General features: G+C 46.0%; 1 protein-coding gene across 4 annotated transcripts; it reads right to left on the reverse strand.

Annotated features, from left to right (window-relative positions):
* Positions 1-899: 899 nt before the first annotated feature.
* On the reverse strand, positions 900-17,968 carry pnp4b (purine nucleoside phosphorylase 4b). 4 transcript variants are annotated; one of them, XM_078933758.1, is made up of 11 exons: positions 17,829-17,968; positions 14,293-14,443; positions 13,738-13,814; positions 13,623-13,658; positions 13,522-13,546; positions 12,851-13,023; positions 11,706-11,809; positions 1,825-2,000; positions 1,464-1,654; positions 1,175-1,254; positions 900-1,104 (listed from the first exon to the last, which is right to left on the reverse strand). In XM_078933758.1, the coding sequence occupies exons 3-11, from the start codon at positions 13,754-13,756 to the stop codon at positions 961-963; spliced, it is 948 nt and encodes a 315-aa protein (XP_078789884.1). In that variant the 5' UTR covers positions 13,757-13,814; positions 14,293-14,443; positions 17,829-17,968; the 3' UTR covers positions 900-960. The 4 variants fall into 4 exon arrangements, with proteins under 4 accessions (XP_078789884.1, XP_023819644.1, XP_078789885.1 ...); XM_023963876.2 differs by lacking the exon at positions 13,522-13,546 and having other exon boundaries at positions 13,738-14,443; XM_078933759.1 differs by lacking the exons at positions 13,522-13,546; positions 17,829-17,968 and having other exon boundaries at positions 14,293-14,366.
* Between the last annotated feature and the right edge of the window lie 10 nt (positions 17,969-17,978).

Consider the following 17,978-nt stretch of genomic DNA (forward strand, 5'->3'; position numbering starts at 1 on the left):
ACAGTGGTGCCTCTACTCCTGCATTATCTGACCGCACCATCTTGTTTGGCACAAGGGGGGCAGACCTTATGTTTAACCCCCCAACCCCCATTGAACACGTTTCTATGGGCTGTTCAAGCTACTTTTCTACTTCCTGGTGGATAGTCCCCAAGTCACCCATCCATCCATCTTCTGAACCGTTTGTCCCTTTAGGGGACACACGGATGCTGGAGCCTATCCTGGAGAGGTCGGCAGTCTGTCGCAGGGCCACAATCACACGCCCATGCACTCTCACGTTCACACCTATGGAAAATTTAGAGGAACCAATGAACCTGTGAAGCATGTTTTTGGACGGTGGGAGGAAGCATGGGGACCTTCTTGCTGTCAGGCAACCACTGCGCCACCCTGCAGCCCTGTCCCCAAGTTCATTTCATAAAGTGTTAATTGTCAGCGGCTATCGTATCTGGAATCTGAAAATGATTTACCCAGAATGCATCGCTGGATGATGTCATCATGAACACTTACAACCAGTCTGCCCTGAAAGCTCCACCCAAAAGTCCCCCCCCCCCAACCTTCATATGGCCTTGAAGGTTTGAGCGCTGCACTATCACAGACCCCGAAACAGCAGAACCGGATCAAACTGGATCTCATATGGTCTTTGAAAAATGACAGAAAAAGCTTTACACCCACTGTACTTTGATTCACACAAGAAAAGTCACACCCCGACCCGCTCAACCGCCCCATGACCCAACAGTGCTAGACCAATGGGGGAAAACCCACTGACCCCCACCCTCACCCTCCAATAGGAGGCAGCTGACCCCACTCAGCAGATTCAGAAAAAAATAGTTAGATGGAAAACATTCAACAAAACTGAAGCGTCGACCAACCCAAAGCCCAAAAAACACACAGGAGCCAGAAAAGCAAAATGAGAGCATTTATGAGGAAAGCTTCTGTCTGACACCCTGCAGGGAGATCGTCAATTTAGTTTGTGTTGATAATCTGCTGCTGGTTGAAGCGACTGATCAGGGAGGTGACCAGTTTCTGTAGAAGCTCGGCTCTCATTTTACAGATCTCCAGAACCTCCTCGTGGTTCACTTTCTCCTCCCGACTATAATCCAGAGACACCTGGAGAAGAACACAAGCATGTCTCACACCTGTCATAGGGTGGTAACACGTTCCAGACTCAGCAAAATACCTTATTAGTGATGAGGGAGAGTGCAACCACCTGCAGCCCACAGTGTTTGGCCACAGTCACCTCAGGAACCATACTCATGCCTGAGGAGACAGAAGAAGAAAAAAGGAGATGAAGGACCACGGTGGAAAAAAGAGAATCTGGGAAATGAAGGACAACCAGAAAAACAGCGAGCCTGGTAAACATCCAGGGTAAAGTCTCCTCTGTCTGATCTGAAGGTTACCTCATCCATCCTGAGGCTTTCTGTCTGTCATGAAGGTCACATCTCAGGGGTTTAAGGTTCTGGTCTTACCCACAGAGTCACAGCCTAGAATCCACAGCATCCGGGCCTCAGCAATAGTCTCAAAGTTTGGTCCGCTAACCATGCAGTACACGCCCTCTCTGATAAAGTCGCTGCAGCCAAGCTCAGTGCTTATGTCAACCACCACACTTCTCATGTCTTTGCTGTAGGCATCCGACATGCATGGGAACCTGATCCCAAACCTGGAGACACACAGATCAGAACAACCCAGAAGGTTAGGCAGAAATCCCTCATAGCTGTGGACAGGCCGAAAACTTTCTGATCACTTTTTTCACATCTAACTTGAAATTTTTGTTTATCCTGAGATGTGTGAAATAGATGAAAAAGTTTCTGGTCTCTCTGGATGTCTCACCGCTCGTCGTTGGGGCCACAAAGTGGATGCTGTCCGGCGAAACCTGGTAGATTGATGTGATCTTTAATGATCATGATGTCTCCGACCTTAAAATCTGGGCATATTCCTCCAGAGGCATTCGTGACAAGCACCAACTCCACCCCCATCAGCTTAAAGATCCTCACTGGAAATGTCACCTGACAAGAGAGAGGCAGACCTTTACTGCTCTCCAAAGAAATGGTGTCAAATCAGACTTCATGAACATCAGCAACGGAGTTCTGCAAGGGTTGATTTTTGGCCCTGTGCTTTTCACTATTTTTTAAACAACTTGGGTAGTCAGTTACCAGATGCAAAGTTCCATCTATATGCAGATGATACTCTCATCTGCACAACTGCCTCTTCCACCAGTTGTGCTGTGAATGAGCTCCCGGGTGCTTTCCAGCTGTTTCAGTTTTCAATCCAACAGCTGAAGCTGGTCCTTGATGCAAAAAAGACCAACTGGATAACCTTAATAAAATGTTTTACAGGCTGGTATTCAAACTATGGAAGGAGTGGGATTTGAAAAAGTCTCTTCTTGTAAATATCTGGGTGTGTGGATAGATGATCCTTTACATCTCACATTGATCATCTGCTGAAAACCCTGAAGGCTCTGCTGGGCTTTTATTCCAGAAACAAAGCCTGTCTGAACTCTGCTGTGAGAAAAAGACTTGATCAGACCTCCTTCCTCCCCGTTCTGGATTATGGGGACATTCAGTTCTGCTCTCCACCGGCTGGACTTTCACTCATCCTCAGACAGCAAAGACACTGGCTCTGTGGAAAACCACCGTCATACTCCTGCCGCCTCCTGTCTCCTGCTGACAGTGGATACTCCCGCTCCTCACTCCGGTTCTCCTCTTTGGATCCACACAGATCTTGGGAAAACTGCCTTTTCCTCTGCCGCTCGTCTCTCGTGGAATAGCGCTCAAATCTGTGACTGCAGGAACGTTTTCCTGAGCTGCTTAAAACAAATCTTTCTGAGTGTGTGACCCAAGAGTGTATGTTATTCTTCAGCTAATTTTATATTAGTTTTCTTTTCATGTTTTTTTTTTTTCCCCAACTTGTCCTGTCCAACAGCTGGGCAGTCAGATGAGAGTTGAGGGCCTCTTGGGTTGGACATATTTTACTTTAACAAGAGGGGTTATTAATCTTCAGACAAACCAAAGGTATGACTGAATAAACCCCTTTTGTAATTGAGGCCAAACTTTATTAATTTCAAACATGTCTGAAAATCTTTGGTGTTGGACCGGACGGAAAAGGAAAGAGGGGAAGAAGAGAAAGGGATGTTAGAGAGGGGGGGGTAGGAGGGTGATAATAGGAGGGGAAGGGGGGTAAGACCATGAAGCAGCATAAAGCAACAAGTTTACTGGTTGTTAATCATTATGGTAAGGTTTAAATGTAAAAAAAAAAAAAAAAGGGGCGGAGCCTGTCCACACACACACTCAAATGTTATAAACACACCTGTTAGTTGCAAAAATGTCCACCTGTCGACATGTACACAAAACAGATAGTGTTCACACGCATACTTATGCCTTAAAACCAACTAGTGTGAAATATTTCAGTCATTCAGTCTGTTGAGCTAACACCTGTGCTCAGGTGAGTGTTTATGTTCTTCTAAAATGGATGGTGGAACGTGAAAAGAAGGAGGGAGAGTGCCCAGCCATCCCCACCCCAAGACCCCCACCGCACCAGCAGCGGCAGCCGGAATCCCCCCAACGCCACACGGGAACCGGCAGGGAACAACCGCCGCCCGGGCGACCAAGCCCGCCACCCAGGCCAGGGCCAGCAGGGCCGCCGCAAGGCCCCCAGAGCCAGAGAGCAGGGAGGCACGGAGGGAAAGAGGGCGCCGCCCCAGCCCAACCAGGAGAGCAGCCCCCCCCGCCGCGCCGGGAGAACCCAACGCAGGGCCCCACCGGAGAAGGACGCCCACAGCCCCAGACGAGCACCCCACCACCACCCAGGAGTTCCGGGCATCCCCCCGCCCCAACCCCAGGTACGAGCCAGGACCCCCCAAGGGAGACCCACTCCGCACTCCAGGCAGCCATCCGCCCGGCCCACGGTTGGTCCAGGGAGGAGCGAGGCAGGGGCCCGCCGCCCCCGCCCAGGAGGGGGGAACCCCGGGGAAAAAAGAGGGCCCACAAGGGGTGTTGTAAATATGGCCCGACCAGGCTCGGCCACAGTTGGAAATTTGGCGGGGCCCAGCACTCAGGAGCAAGGACCAGAACCCACCCCCCAGGGACACGAACACCCCCGGCTCAGATGTATTGTGAACCCCCCCACCGCGCGGAGAGAGCACCGCCGGGCCCAGGAAGCCGGCACCCAGGGGACACAGCCGCCGTTGCAAAGGGGCCCGTACCCCCCACCAGGGAAGAGGCAGGGGACAGATGGTCCTAGGTCCCACCTTCCTTGCAAAATGTGTGTGCGTGTATGTGTGTTTGAGAGAGTGTGTGTGTGCATGTGTGTGTGTTTATGTTGGGATGTATATATTGAGGGGGGAGGGGTGTGTGTACTAAGGGGGGTGCGGTTAAAATTGGCGGGTAGGGCACTAAGGGGACATCTCCTGATTACTCACAGTGACGTCCCCTCACCCTCCCCACCAAGGGGCCCTAAATGTCTAAGGTGCGGTTAAAATTGGCGGGTAGGGTGCTAGGAGGACATCCGCTGCTTGCTGGCAGTGATGTCCAAGCACCCCCCCTACCAAGGGCCCTACATGTCTAAGGTGCAAATAAAACCGAAAGAGGGGGGGCCCACTCCATACGGCAACCACAGGAGGGGGGCCACTGCCTAGTAAACCCCCCCCCCAAGGCTCATCGCAGGCTAAGCCCCCCACCCCCTCACCCTATTATGAGGATATATGAGGAAGGGGGTAAGTTGGGGACAGATGATAGACTGTCCCCTGGTGGTCAAACAGCCGTCCCCCGCCCCCCCCCCCCCAGCAAGGGGGCCAGGCCCACCCAGCCCCGGGGCCCCACCCCCGGAGGCGCAGACACCCCAGGCCCAGCACCACCACCCCCACACAGAGAGAGGGGAGCCAGAAAGCGCCGCCCCCCCCCCCCCGGAGCAAGCCCAGGCCCCCACCCCCAAACGCCGGCCCTAGAAGAGCTCTGGTCAGGCCTCGACGGGACCGAGGCAGCCAACCGGCCGGGGAAACCGCCGATGGCCTCAGCGGAGACCCCGACCCGTCAACCCCCCCTGCCCCGTACCAATAGTGGTACGGGGCAGGGGGGGCAACCCTCTTGGGGGGCCCCAAGAGGGTTGTCCCGTCCCGCCCCAGAGCCAGGGAAGGGCCGATCCCAGCCCCAGGTGTAGACGGGAAGCCCATCCAGCGCCGCTGGGCCCCCCCCCCCGAGCAGCGCCCCCCGCCAATCCCCCCCAGCACAGGCAAAGGGACCACCCCCCCAAGCCACGCCAGACCCCCACCCCCCCACCACGCACCCCCACACCCAAGCCCAGAGGACCACGCAGCGCCCCAGGCCGCCCCACCCAGGCGCCGGACCCGACCCCCCGACCAACGGAGCCCCCACCACCCCCGGCCAGGCACCGGAGGCCCCGACCCCCACCCCGGCCCACGGCAGAAAGGCAAGGAGCAGCGACGACCATGCCCCCCCCACCCCCTAAGTCACGGAGTTAGCTATGGGAGACCAGAGAGACCGAATTCTTTCAAAGTTACTTGAACTTTGGGCTGACATTTTTTCCAAGCTGATATGATCAAGCAGCAGATTTCTGTGTTGACTTATGTTTATATTTTTTTTGCTTTTCCAATTTATTAAAATAGTTTTTTTAGCAATGCAAAGAGTTATGTAAATGATAGAGCCTAATCCTCCTTCTATATCGATGGCACTCATGTCACCAAGCACACAAAGTGACGGTGAAGCTGTGATTGAAACCTTAAGCCAGACTGATAGATCGGCACATACCTGCCGCCAGAGAGCCTGGACAGGCGTGCAGAACCATAGTGCATGCATGTAATTGTCGGATAGATTACTGTCACAGTGCTGGCAAATGTCTGAGTTACTGAGACCCATCTTGAACATCCTCTGTCCAGTGTAGTAAATTCTGTGAAGAGTTTTGAAATGGATTAGCTGCAGATTTGGACTTTTTGTCATTTTAAAGGTGTTTAGACAAAGTTCTGACCAAAAACTTTCATCTGTGCTGATGCTCAAATCCGCATCCCATTTTGTTGTCGGAAGTGAAATATTGTTATCTAAATTACATAAAAGTTTGTATATTTTGGAGAGAGTTTTATTCATTGAGAAATTGATCAGAGTGGTAACTACATCTGGTAGCTTTAAATCGTTGTCTCTGTATTTAAACTTTTTAGTAATAATTGATTTAAGTTGCTGATATTCCAAGAAGTTATATATTCCATGTTTGTCTTGAAGTTCCTGGAGAGTTATGAATCTTCTATCAATAATTATGTGCTCTAGTTGTTTTATGCCCCCTGCTTGCCAAGCTGGGAAGTGGATAATTTTTTTGTTTATGAGGATGTCTGGGTTGTTCCAGATGGGTGTCATTTTGCACGGTTGAATTGATGATTTTGATATTTTGAGAAATTCCCACCAGGCTGTTAAAGTGGCATTTATATTAATACTTTTGAAACAATCCTGTTTTTTAACTATTTGACTAATAAATGGAAGATCTGACAGGTTGATCTTTCCACATAACGCCTGTTCCAAGTCTAACCATGAGTTGGTTTCTGGATTATTTTTTAACCATTTTAAGATATATTGTAATCTATTTGCAAGAAAGTAATTGTGGAAGTTAGGTAATTCTAATCCTCCACAGCTTTTTGCAGATTTTAAAGTTTTTAGACTAATTCTTGCAGGTTTGTTGTTCCATAGAAAGCTTGATATGGATGAGTCTAATGTTTTGAACCATTTTAATGGCGGTTGTGTGGGAATCATTGAGAAGAGATAATTAACTTTGGGTAAGATTTTCATTTTAACCGTGGCTACCTTGCCCATAAGGGACAAAGGCAGGTTGGTCCAGCGTGTTAGATCGTCCTGTATGTTTTTCAGTAATGGGGTGTAGTTTAGCTGCACCAGTTCTGATATTTTGGGGGAAAAATAAATACCTAGATATTTTATATTGCCTGATTTAACTGGTATTGTGAGTCCTTGCTCCGCATTACTGTTCAGTGGTAATAAAACAGATTTATTCCAATTAATGGAATAGTCTGATATAGAAGAGAATTCATTAATGATTGTTGCCGTTTCATTTACAGAATGTATATTACTTAAAAACAGTAATATGTCATCTGCATAGAGACTAATTTTATGATGGCTGTGTTTGGTTTTAATTCCTTTAATACTCTCATTCTGTCTTATTGCTGCAGCTAGAGGCTCGATAAATATTGCAAAAAGAGAGGGGGAGAGTGGGCAACCCTGTCTAGTTCCTCTTCCAAGAAAAAACCTGTTGGAAGTCTGTTTATTAGTTCTAACTGATGCATTGGGGTTGTGATATAATATTTTGATCCAATTGATGAATGTTTCTCCAAACCCAAACTTATGGAGGGCAGCAATGAGGAAGTTCCAGTTTACTCTATCAAAGGCTTTTTCAGCATCCAGTGATAGTATAGTCATTTCCTGGTTTTTGATGGTGGCAAAGTCTATTATGTTAACGAGTCTGCGGACATTGTCATCCGAGTGTCTGCCTTTGATGAATCCAGTTTGATCAAAGTGAATTATGTGAGGAGTGACTTTTTCTATTCTCTGTGCTAGTGCTTTGCAGATAATTTTTACATCTGCAATAATTAAAGAAATGGGGTGATAGCTTGAAGGACTCGTGGGGTCTTTGTCTGGTTTTAGAAGAAGGATAATGTTGGCAGAGTTCATGTTAGGTGTTAGAGATTGGCTTTCATTGATAAATTTTACCGTTTTATAAAACGTTGGTGCCAGTTGTTCCCAGAATTCCTTATAAAACTCTGCAGGAAAGCCGTCAGGCCCTGGTGCTTTACCATTAGGCATAAGTGACAGAGCTTCATGAAGCTCAGACAACGAGAGCGGAGAGTCTAAATTTGTGATTTGATCTTCGTTTAACTTGGGCAGGTTTATATTGTTGAGAAATGAGTTGATGCTTTGTTCTGATGGATTGATCTGTGGAGTGTATAAGTTTTGATAAAAGTCTTTAAACGCATTATTAATTTTTACCGGGTCATGGGTGACATTCCCTGTTTGGTCCATAATCGAAGTGATTGTTGATTTTTCTTTATTAATTTTAAGCTGATTAGCTAGAAATTTGCCAGATTTATTTGAGTTTTCATATCTTTCCAGTCATAGCCTTTGTATCTGGAATTGTGTTTTTTTATTGATGATGTCATTTAACTGCAGCTTTAAATTTTTCAGGTCCCCGAGTATGTGTTCCTGTGCAGAAGCATTATAAGCAGTCTCCAGAGTTTTTATTTTATTTTCTAATTCTAATAAATCTGCTTTCTCCTTGCGTTTTTTATGCGTTGAATAAGAGATGATTTTCCCTCTCATGACTGCTTTTGCTGCTTCCCAAAGAATACTTGGTGATATTTCAGAAGTATCGTTGAATTCTAAGAAGGTTGCCCACTCTTTTTTAAAGAATTCAATAAATTCCTGGTCTTTTAACAGAGATGTATTAAACCTCCAGGTTGAACCCGAGGGTCTGGGTACTTCCCTTGAAATAGTAACAGAAACTGGTGCATGGTCACTGATAATAATTGGATGAATGTTGGAACTTTCAATTTCTTTCAAAAGGGAGTTACTGACTAATAAATAATCTAAACGAGATTGTGAATGGTGAACTGGAGAAAAAAAGGTGAACCCCTTAGTGCTTGGATGACATGAGCGCCAAGCGTCGCAGAGACCCAGATCATTCATGTACTGCTTTAGAATACTTGCAGACTGCCATGTACGCTGGTTTGCTGCTGTGCTGAGTCTGTCAAGTTCAGGGTCCAAAACAAGGTTGACGTCTCCTCCTATTATGATTGTGGAGTCAGAGTGAACTGAGAGTGAGGTGAAGAATCTGTGAAAGAAGGAAGAGTCGTCAAAATTAGGACCGTATACACTCGCTATACAAAAGTCCTTATTCTGAATGGATATATTAATGATTACAAATCTGCCTTCTGGGTCAGTAACTGTATCCTTATGAGTAAAATTAAGATTTTTATTAATTAAAACAGCAACTCCTCGTTGTTTGGAGTTGAAACTGGCAGAATACATAACTGGATACTGGGAACAGCACAGGAGATGACCAGCTGATAAAGATAAATGGGTCTCCTGCAGCAGAGCTATATCTGCTTTAAGATCATTCAGGTGATTTAACACTTTCAATCTCTTTGGCCCAGAACCAAGTCCGTGCACATTCCAGCTAACGATGTTAAGACTGTTCATAGCTGTTCTAACCGGGAGAGTGCAAGGCTAAATAGTGCGTGTGCCCGTCCGTGTGCGCGTGCACGCTGTGCGTTCCTGCTACACTGACAAGCGCTATGCGTTGTGGGTGAACGTGTCTTAGCTGTGAGCTGCATGTTGCGTGCGTCCTGTGTGAGCCTAAGTGAGGTTTTTGCAGTTTATCAATGTGTGTGTGCTCTTATGCGCGCTAGTATGCGCGCGCGCCCGTTCCGTGCATAAATAAATACTCACCGTGGTTGCGTTGACTTTACCTGATTCACATATGAGAACATGGGAAGGGGGGGGGGCAAGAGAAAAGAGAGAGGGAAAGAGAAAGAACAAAAAACAAAAACAACGAAACAACAACAGAAACATGAATGTGAGAGAAAGAAAAGACAGTTTTCCTGAGAGGTGTGGATTATTGATGATCCGATTATTTCCCATTCAGTTAAATAAGTTTGCGGGTTTCTTCTGGGCAGCGCAGATGTCAGTGCGCCTCTGAAAGCCTTCAGCACAGCCAGGGTGTTACCTCGGGGTCCCGGAACAGCTTGCCATTCACAAAAAGTTTATCAACGGCAACCACCGCGCGTGCTCCAGCAGACAGGTGCTTCCTCCTCAGCGGGAAGAGTATTTTCCGCCGGCGGAGGATCTCGCCTGGAAACTAATCATTCACGCTATAATGTGTGTCTTTCAGCTCTCGCCCTCTGCTTTTTACCAGCTCCTTTTGTTTATAATGTTCAAATTTAGCAACAATAGGACGGGGACGCTGATTGTCCGGCCTTTTTCCTCCGAGCCGGTGAACCCTGTGGAAGGAGATCTTCTGGACTTCTTCCTTGGGGAGCTTCAGGTGGACCTCTATGAAGGACTTAAGGACTTGTTAAGTTTTCTTTTCATGTTTAATGTTTATCTGTTTTTATGTGTGTCAATGCCTCTTGGTCAGGTCTCTCTCATAAAAGAGATTTTATCTCAAGGGACTTCCAGGTAAATTAAAGGTTAAAAAAAGAACAAAGTCTTGTCTGGACGTAGTCTGAAGTTCAAGCCTCCTATCCAAGAAGTTTTCACAGACGAGAGTCGAGAAATATTTAACTTCAGAAAACTAAGGTCAGCAGAGAGCAACGGCAGGGTCTAACCGTAATCAAGGAGGAGGATGCCTACGAGAAACGGAATGGTGAGCATGGACTGACCTGGCTCCCTTAATGTTGGAAAAGAGAAACAGGTCCAGCACAGAACCAGCACCACAGGGACACTGACCCCCCAGGCCAGATGGGATGCTGTCCCCGGCCATCCGTGCAGCCGATAGATAAAGAAAATATTCAACCAAAGAACAAAGGGACACTCACGAAGAGTTTGCAGTTTTGTCTTAAAGAGTGAAGCTGAACTGAAACTGGAAATGTTGGCGGGAACCTGGTAGTCAAAAAACAAAGCAGCTGAACTTATCAGAGCCACATAGTTGGTGAAAAAGTCCAATGAAGAGGCTCTGGATGTCCAGCCAGCTCTAGTAATGGAGGAAATGGGTGAGGAGAAAAAGGAGTGTAACTGCAAGCAATCTTGTAGATTAAAGAAAATATATATTGTTGCATTGGATGGTAAATGGCGTCTACTTCCATAGCGTTTTACTACCGTCTTAGAAGGCCCAAAGCGCTTTCCAGTCATACTCACAACACACACACATTAACACACTGATGGCAGCTCTGATGCCAAACACTGGCCAACCTGTAAGCACCAGGAGCAACGTGTGGTTAAGGATGATTTGCATTGCATTGGATCCAATAAATAGTTGGGAGCTAGTGGAGATGCTGGAGAACAGGTGTAATGGAACAGCTGGATGGAGTTTTCATTATTATCCAGACTGCTGAGGTTTGAAGAAGTTTGAGTTTGTAGATAGTTTTCTGAAAGACCAAACAGTAAAGAGTTGCAATTGTCACGTGACTAGACTGTGAACTATGTGTGTGTTGGGGGGGGGGGGGGGGGGGGGGTCCTAAATGGTTCACGTTACAGGGACCAGATGAACATGTGAACATGTCAGAATAAAGATGGTGCAGGTTTTTACCAGTTAGGAGAGAAGCATCAATCAATACTGATAAACTGGGAGCACTGCTTGAAGTTGGTTTGGTGCTAACTAGTAGACTAGCTGTTTAGTTGGAGTCTACTGGTAGTCAAGAAAGCATGAAGACAGAGGGTAGAGGTGGGTGGAGATGCAGAGCTGGGTGTCATCTGCATAACTGAAAAGATATGAATGTTTTTCTAGAAAAGCATCTTACAGGAAGTGCATGAAAAGTCAAATATTGGAACAGACTGACTGAACTGAGAGCAGTCAGAGAGAAAAGATCAGTATCACACTATACTATGGTACAAATACTAGGCACAAATTAAAAATAAATTCAGGCAGATATCTGTAGAATTCTAGCTTCATTCCCGGTCTTGGTAGTGTGCAACAGCTCTCACGTTTTCAATTCGACCTAATAACTGTATTGTCCTACTTCTTAGTCAGGCAAATCAGTGAAGACTTACCTGACAAAGGGTGTAACCTTCATACAGGTGGAAGTGACCCTTCATGAAGACACAAGATCTGTCCTCAATTGTCCCAAAGACCAGACAGCCATCATGACCTGGAACTGAAAGACAAGGAAATCATGCTAAAGCAAGGCTCTGACACATTTTCAATGAGGAAGTCTGTCCTCACTTCCAGGAACTGTGGTGAAAGTGCCTAGGATAGCATAAGGGATAAATCACAAGTTCACAATTCAGTTTAACTCATGATTAATGCTAAACATCACATTCGTTTTTACTATATAAATTCAAAAGATATTTTGAATCATCATTAACTCTTCAGGGGTTGCATACCAAATGTTTCACCGACCCTTCTTCTGCTTGCTTTCCACCAGGAATGAATCTTTGGAACGGTCTGGCTCTTAATGACATCTCTGGGGTTTATTCATCGATGGCCCAAGCGGATCACACACAGCCCAGAACCTGACCACCAAAGATTCATGGCCTTTGTTCTGCACATCTTATTCTTCTTTTGAAGATCTCTCTTTGTGGAAAGGTTTTTGGGAAAGATACCATGGCCACGGGCTATGGGGGAAGAGGTGGGGGTCGGTGGTCGGCAGACAATTGGATCATTTGTGCTTACAAAAATCCACATAAAAAATCCCTCTTTTCGTATTATTAAATTCTCACAAATTATTATTATTTCACACATATAGGTGTGTGAAATTTGTTCTCCGCATTTGACCCCTCCCCTGGGGGTGCGGTGAGCTGCAGACACAGCCGCGCTCGGGAACCATTTGGTGGATTTAACCCCCCATCAACCCAACAACAGCCTTTGTCCCGGACGAAGAAGGAGCTTCATAAGAATGAACTGAACCCAAGCTTCTCCTTGAACCTTCATGATGTTTGTGAGCTGTCAAAGACGTTCTTTGGTGCCGAACAGAGAGAAATGGTCTTTGAGTTTACTGAAGGATGCCTGGGGCTGGAAAAGTAAACCATACATGGAAATTTGGATGTTCTCATCGGGCTGTGGTAAACTTTCTGTTAGGTCTATGAATGTGGATCTCAGGGCAAATGTTTGCATGTCTATTGATAAATGATTCACACCTGTACCAATGAAAGGTCTTTGATGTGGGAGAAGCTGCCTCTAGGCTGCAGCCACTTACCTGTGCTGATGGGAAAGTTGGGGATGTCCTGGTACCTGAAGGTTTGTTTGTTGGAGGCACCATCAGCCAACAGTCCAAGTCCTGATCCACAGATTATTGCCACCTTGGGACGATGACTTGTCTGGTTCATCAGCCATTCGGTGGTCAGCTTGTAGTCTTCAAAAGAGCAACAGCTGTTGAAGCGAGAACATGTTGACAAGACAGAGCAGAGGTCAAACAGCAGAACTGAAGGACTGTTTGTTGTCTTATCTCCTATTTCAGACCTCCAGCTCTAAAATGGTTAAAGACGCTGTTACTCCAGGGTCTGATCCAGTACGTGCTGTCATATCTTTATCTTCAGGCCACCACTGCCTGGTGACCCGGTTCAAATGTTCAGGACAGTTCACTGGTCCATAAAAACAATGCTCTGCTGCAGGTTTCTCGTTGCTGTTTTTCAGGTCTGTCCAGATAAACAGCAAGTGATAAAGACAAATGTATGACTGTTGGTTAAAGATCCCCAACTTCAATTCACATGTTTCTGTCACAATAACAGCCACCTGACAGCATGGAGACAAACTGACCTTCCTGTGAGAACATCTCTGTCTGTATCAGAGTTTCTGCTTCTGAAATGATTTGGGGCTTGAATAAAAAGGAGAAAGCTTGAGTTCAGTCTACGACAGGCGCATACTGACCCTGAGGGCCGGTGTCTGTGCGGATCTGTCAGTAACACACAGATGTTAATCTCGGATGACAAGATAACAAGGAGACAGTGGAGAAAGGGAAGATTTCTCACCAGTTTCCCTTGGTGTGCATTGTTGAGTTTCAGAACCTGGATGGGCAGCAGGAGGAGGAGGAGGCAATGAGAGTCTCTTCACCACGACTGGCTAGATCAGGTTGTGTAAACATACCCGGGTTCACTGACTTCATCCGTTTGTGGCCTTTGACGTCTGTAGTTTATCTCCAACAACGCAATCAGCTGCTCATTCTGCTGAAAAAAGCAGCTCTGTTTGAGTTTGATGAAAATCACTGTCCTAAAAATCTAAACAGCAGCTAAAGTTCAGCAGCTTCCATGAAGAAGCATCTCAAATGTTGAGGTTGTCTGTTCCTGAAAATGAGGTGCGTGTGAATCCTTGCTGGTGAAATTAGGCAAAAACAGAATCCCTGTTTGTCGGGGCAGGTTCTCATCCCTGTACGTGTTCAGAACACGAATTCACTTCAATTTGATTTGTATAGCCCCAATTCACAACCGTCGCGTCAACGGGGTTCATCCCGGTATTTGTAAAATAAACATACATTCATAAAGATCATGAATTCAATAGGAAAATACTAAACTGAACTAAACAGACTAAACTAAACTGGGCATCCCTGCCCTTAGACCCTCCTTCTCAGGGCGGGGCCACATGAAGGAGGGATCCTCCCCCAGGACGAACAGGCGATTACCAGATCTCTGAGAGAGACTTAACTGATCTAACTCTACAACTACATGTTTAAATAGTCCAGCAGACGAGCTTCATCCAGATGAAGTTGGGGGACGGCTGGGGGCGCCAGACGAGCCTGAGGGGGGGGGTCCACAGCCAAGTGTAGGAGGAGGAGCAGAGAGGAGCCAACTGGAATCTGGAAAGAGGGAGAGGACATGAATCGCACTGCACCATCTTTGAACAGAACATTACAAGTGTGACCTCTAAGTAATTGATCTTCACATGCACAGAGTGTGCACGTGAACGTAACAAGGCTGGTCTGGCAGTAGAACAAACTTCTGAAGGCCTTTCTTTAAACACAGCTTTTATTTTTAGCAGATTAGCAGAAGTTCCCAGAATGCACCTGTGGATTCAGGGAAGATCAGTGGACCCTATGTCAGATTCATCAACACCACATGTGTTTAAGGAGAACTTTGGGTTTCTGTGTCTACTTGTGTGTCTGGGTGTGTGTATGTATGTGTGTGCTCATCAGTTACTAAGGAAACCATGTTTCCATAGTAGCAACAGTGTTGACATCTTTTATTTTTGACAGACTGGAGTTTTAGCCACAATAGTTTGATCCAGTTACCAAATTAAAATGTCTTTCTGGACGTTTGCTGTCGGTCCAGCATCTTCTGGACCTTCATCACATTTACAGCTGGAGCTAAATGGAGGTTCATGGATGTAGAGACGGAAGACACGATAGTAGTTGGTGTGAGTGTGGAAGAGTTGCGGTGGCGCCCCCTAAAGGTAGCAGGTTAATGACAACAAAGTGGTGCCCAAACTGCAAACATCAGAGCTCAGACGTGTCTTCCTGACGTCCATCAATGTGGTGCTTTACTTCTTTTCTGCCCCCATTTAGGCCTAAAGAGCGGCTCAGCAAAGACGACTCCCTTCTGGCAGGTTTATTATGGCCCGCAGCAGCAGTCACTGACTGCAAGGACCAGATTGTTTTCGCAGTTGGAACGACGACTTCGCCGCCTTGCAGCGAGAATGTGACCCCCGCCGCATGCTCGAAAAGTCACCAAAACGTGCACACACTTGGGATAAATTGCAACTGAATTTTCCACAAAGTCAACGTCACCCCCCCGAAGACGATAACATCACGGCCAGCGATCCCGTCAAAAAAATGAATGGGCCGAAAATCGCGTATGGGGCAGAACAAAATGTACCTCAAAATACAGTTGCGAAACCCAAACACACGTGTTGGGGATATCCCCAAAAAGTTTTTAAATCATTACGGGGCGGCCACACGACCTACGGCCTGGCGGCCATTTTGTGGCGAACTCTGAGAATTGGCGATTTTTGTGTTTTCCCACGATATGGGAAAACGACACTTATGTCGGAGCGATTTTCACGAAATTGCACACACTTGCTGCCAGCTCCAGTCTACAAACACCACAGAAGTGTCGTTGACCTTTGACCTTGGGAAAAGGCCGCCATCCTGCATTTAAAAAAAAAGCTACATAGCTTTAGCGCTACATACAAACGAAAACTCGTCCTAGGGATTTTTTGCCATCGTCTCGTAACTTCTCAGGCATCCATAGCAAGGTGATGTGGACAAAATGTTGGAATTAAAAGTTGTAGATTTTGAACGGCGTGCTCGTGGCAAGCTAGCAAAGTGGCGCACTGTTATAACTCTCATGTTATTCAATGGAATACTGTGAAATTTGAATGCATGCATTTATGCCTGAAACTGAATACATTGAAAAACACTGGACATGGACATATGAGGTATGTGGGCGTGGTTAGCATAAAACCACTGTTGCTAAGGACAACAAAAGTTTACTTTTCGTGATTCGTCTGAAACTGACGTCGATATTTTCCTCCTCCCGAGGCGACCAAAACACAAAATGGTTGCTATGGAGATAAAATCAACAGAAAAGCCGGCATTTTGGAAAAAGTGTTTTTTTGCTAACTAATGACATATAGCTCTCACCAATGGGGCAATGTGTTTTTTTGAGTCATTTGATGATGCTGATTGCTATCCTAGCACTTTTAGCTATATTAGAATAGCTAGCATAGTTAGCATATTTAGCATTTTCAGCAATGTGTTTTTCTGAGAGAGTTGATGATGCTGATTGCTATGCTAGCACTTTTAGCCACATTAGCATAGTTAGCATAGTTAGCATAATTAGCATTTTAGGTAGTGTGTTTTTCTGAAAGAGTTGTTGATGCTGCTCGTAATTCTAGCACTTTTAGCCACATTAGCATTGCTAGCAGAGTTAGCAAATGCAGCTTTGACTAGCCTTGATCAAAGGTAGGCGGGGAGGGCGGTGAGCGTGGTGAGGGCGGCGGTGGTGCGTAGACTTGGGCGTGGAAGGCGGGTTGTGTCTGCGGGCCATACAATGCCGCTTGCGGCTTTAAATTTTTTTTTTCCATACTCTGATTTTTACCCCGTCATGTTTACACTCATGCAGAGTGTGAATGTAGAAAGGATGCACCGTCTTCCCTTCACGAGCATTTATAGGTTAAAGGGCCAACTCTGGTCCTCAAGAGCCTCCACCCTGCCTCCAGTTCTCCCTGACCAGCTTGCAGCTGATTCACACGGCTAATTCCACATCCTGGTTGACTGAACAAACCTGGATTAGGTTGGCAGCATCCAGGAGTCCAGAGAGAGCTGGAAACTAGAGTTGGGGCTCCTGAGGACCAGGGTTGGCCAGACCTGGTCTACATGGTGCAAAATCAATTCTTTAAACTTTTACGTGTATTTTAATCTTCATTCCTCCCGAAATCAACCCCAAAGCCGTATTTTGATCCATTCACACATTTCCGAGTTTTCCTCTAAGAACCTGCTCTCTGAGCACCAGCCCCTCTCTATCCACCAAAATGAGTGGGTCCTCACGTTGTGACATCACAAAGTGAGAAACCGTCCCTTCCAGGAAGAGTTTGCACTGTCAGCTCCGCACCCAAGCTAACAGACACGCCCACTTTCTCCATGGAGCTAGCGGTGATCGGTTAAACACTTTTATTCTCTATGAACAATCTGAACATCCATCTTTGTAAAAGTTCTGATGTTTGTTTTCGTGGTCAAAACGCAGACACGCTGCCGAGACTGACTCTAAGATGGCGTCATAAAATGGGCGGCGCCCACAAGGAGATAAAGGCGGAGTTTTAGAGATTAAGTCGTCTAACTTCCGGGATGGAAAATGATCTGAAAATAACTCATAATAATTTAGAAAAATGGTTCTTTGTTGTGTCAAAGGATATTATCATATAGAAGTATATATATATATATATATATATATATATATATATATATATATATATATATATATATATATATATATATATATATATATATATATATATATATATATATATATATATATATAGAATGAAAGGTTTAAGAAAGAGCAGGATATAGATTCTTCAAAACAACTTCCAGGTAGAAATATGAGCTGTGAAAAGAACTCATATTTGATAAAGAAAATCTTAGAGTGCCAGAGTAATACATGATATATGGACCAAGTTTACTATAAAAGGCTTAAGCAGGTATCAGTCAGGGTGCTGCCCCCTACAGGAAGCAGAAGAAGCTGCACCTGCAGATGTCCATCAGATCAGGGATGCTCCTGTGACTCTCCTTCCAGAGGAGGCCTGCTGGTCTCCCGGACCTCCTCCTCTCCAGAATCCCGATGTTCAGACGGAGAAAGCCCACCGGGGATTTTACACAGAAACTCACCTGCGAGTTA

The sequence above is a fragment of the Oryzias latipes genome, chromosome 16 (genome assembly GCF_053564925.1).
Source record: "Oryzias latipes strain Hd-rR chromosome 16, Olatipes_Hd-rR_3.1".
Lineage (NCBI taxonomy): Eukaryota > Metazoa > Chordata > Actinopteri > Beloniformes > Adrianichthyidae > Oryzias > Oryzias latipes.

Excerpts from the sequence above, each read along its gene's own strand:
- pnp4b (XM_078933758.1), bottom strand. Across the intron at positions 2,001-11,705 it reads AAGGTTACACCCTTTGTCAG|GTGACATTTCCAGTGAGGAT; the intron begins GTAAGTCTTCAC and ends CTCTCTTGTCAG. Across the intron at positions 1,255-1,463 it reads TCTAGGCTGTGACTCTGTGG|GCATGAGTATGGTTCCTGAG; the intron begins GTAAGACCAGAA and ends CTGTCTCCTCAG.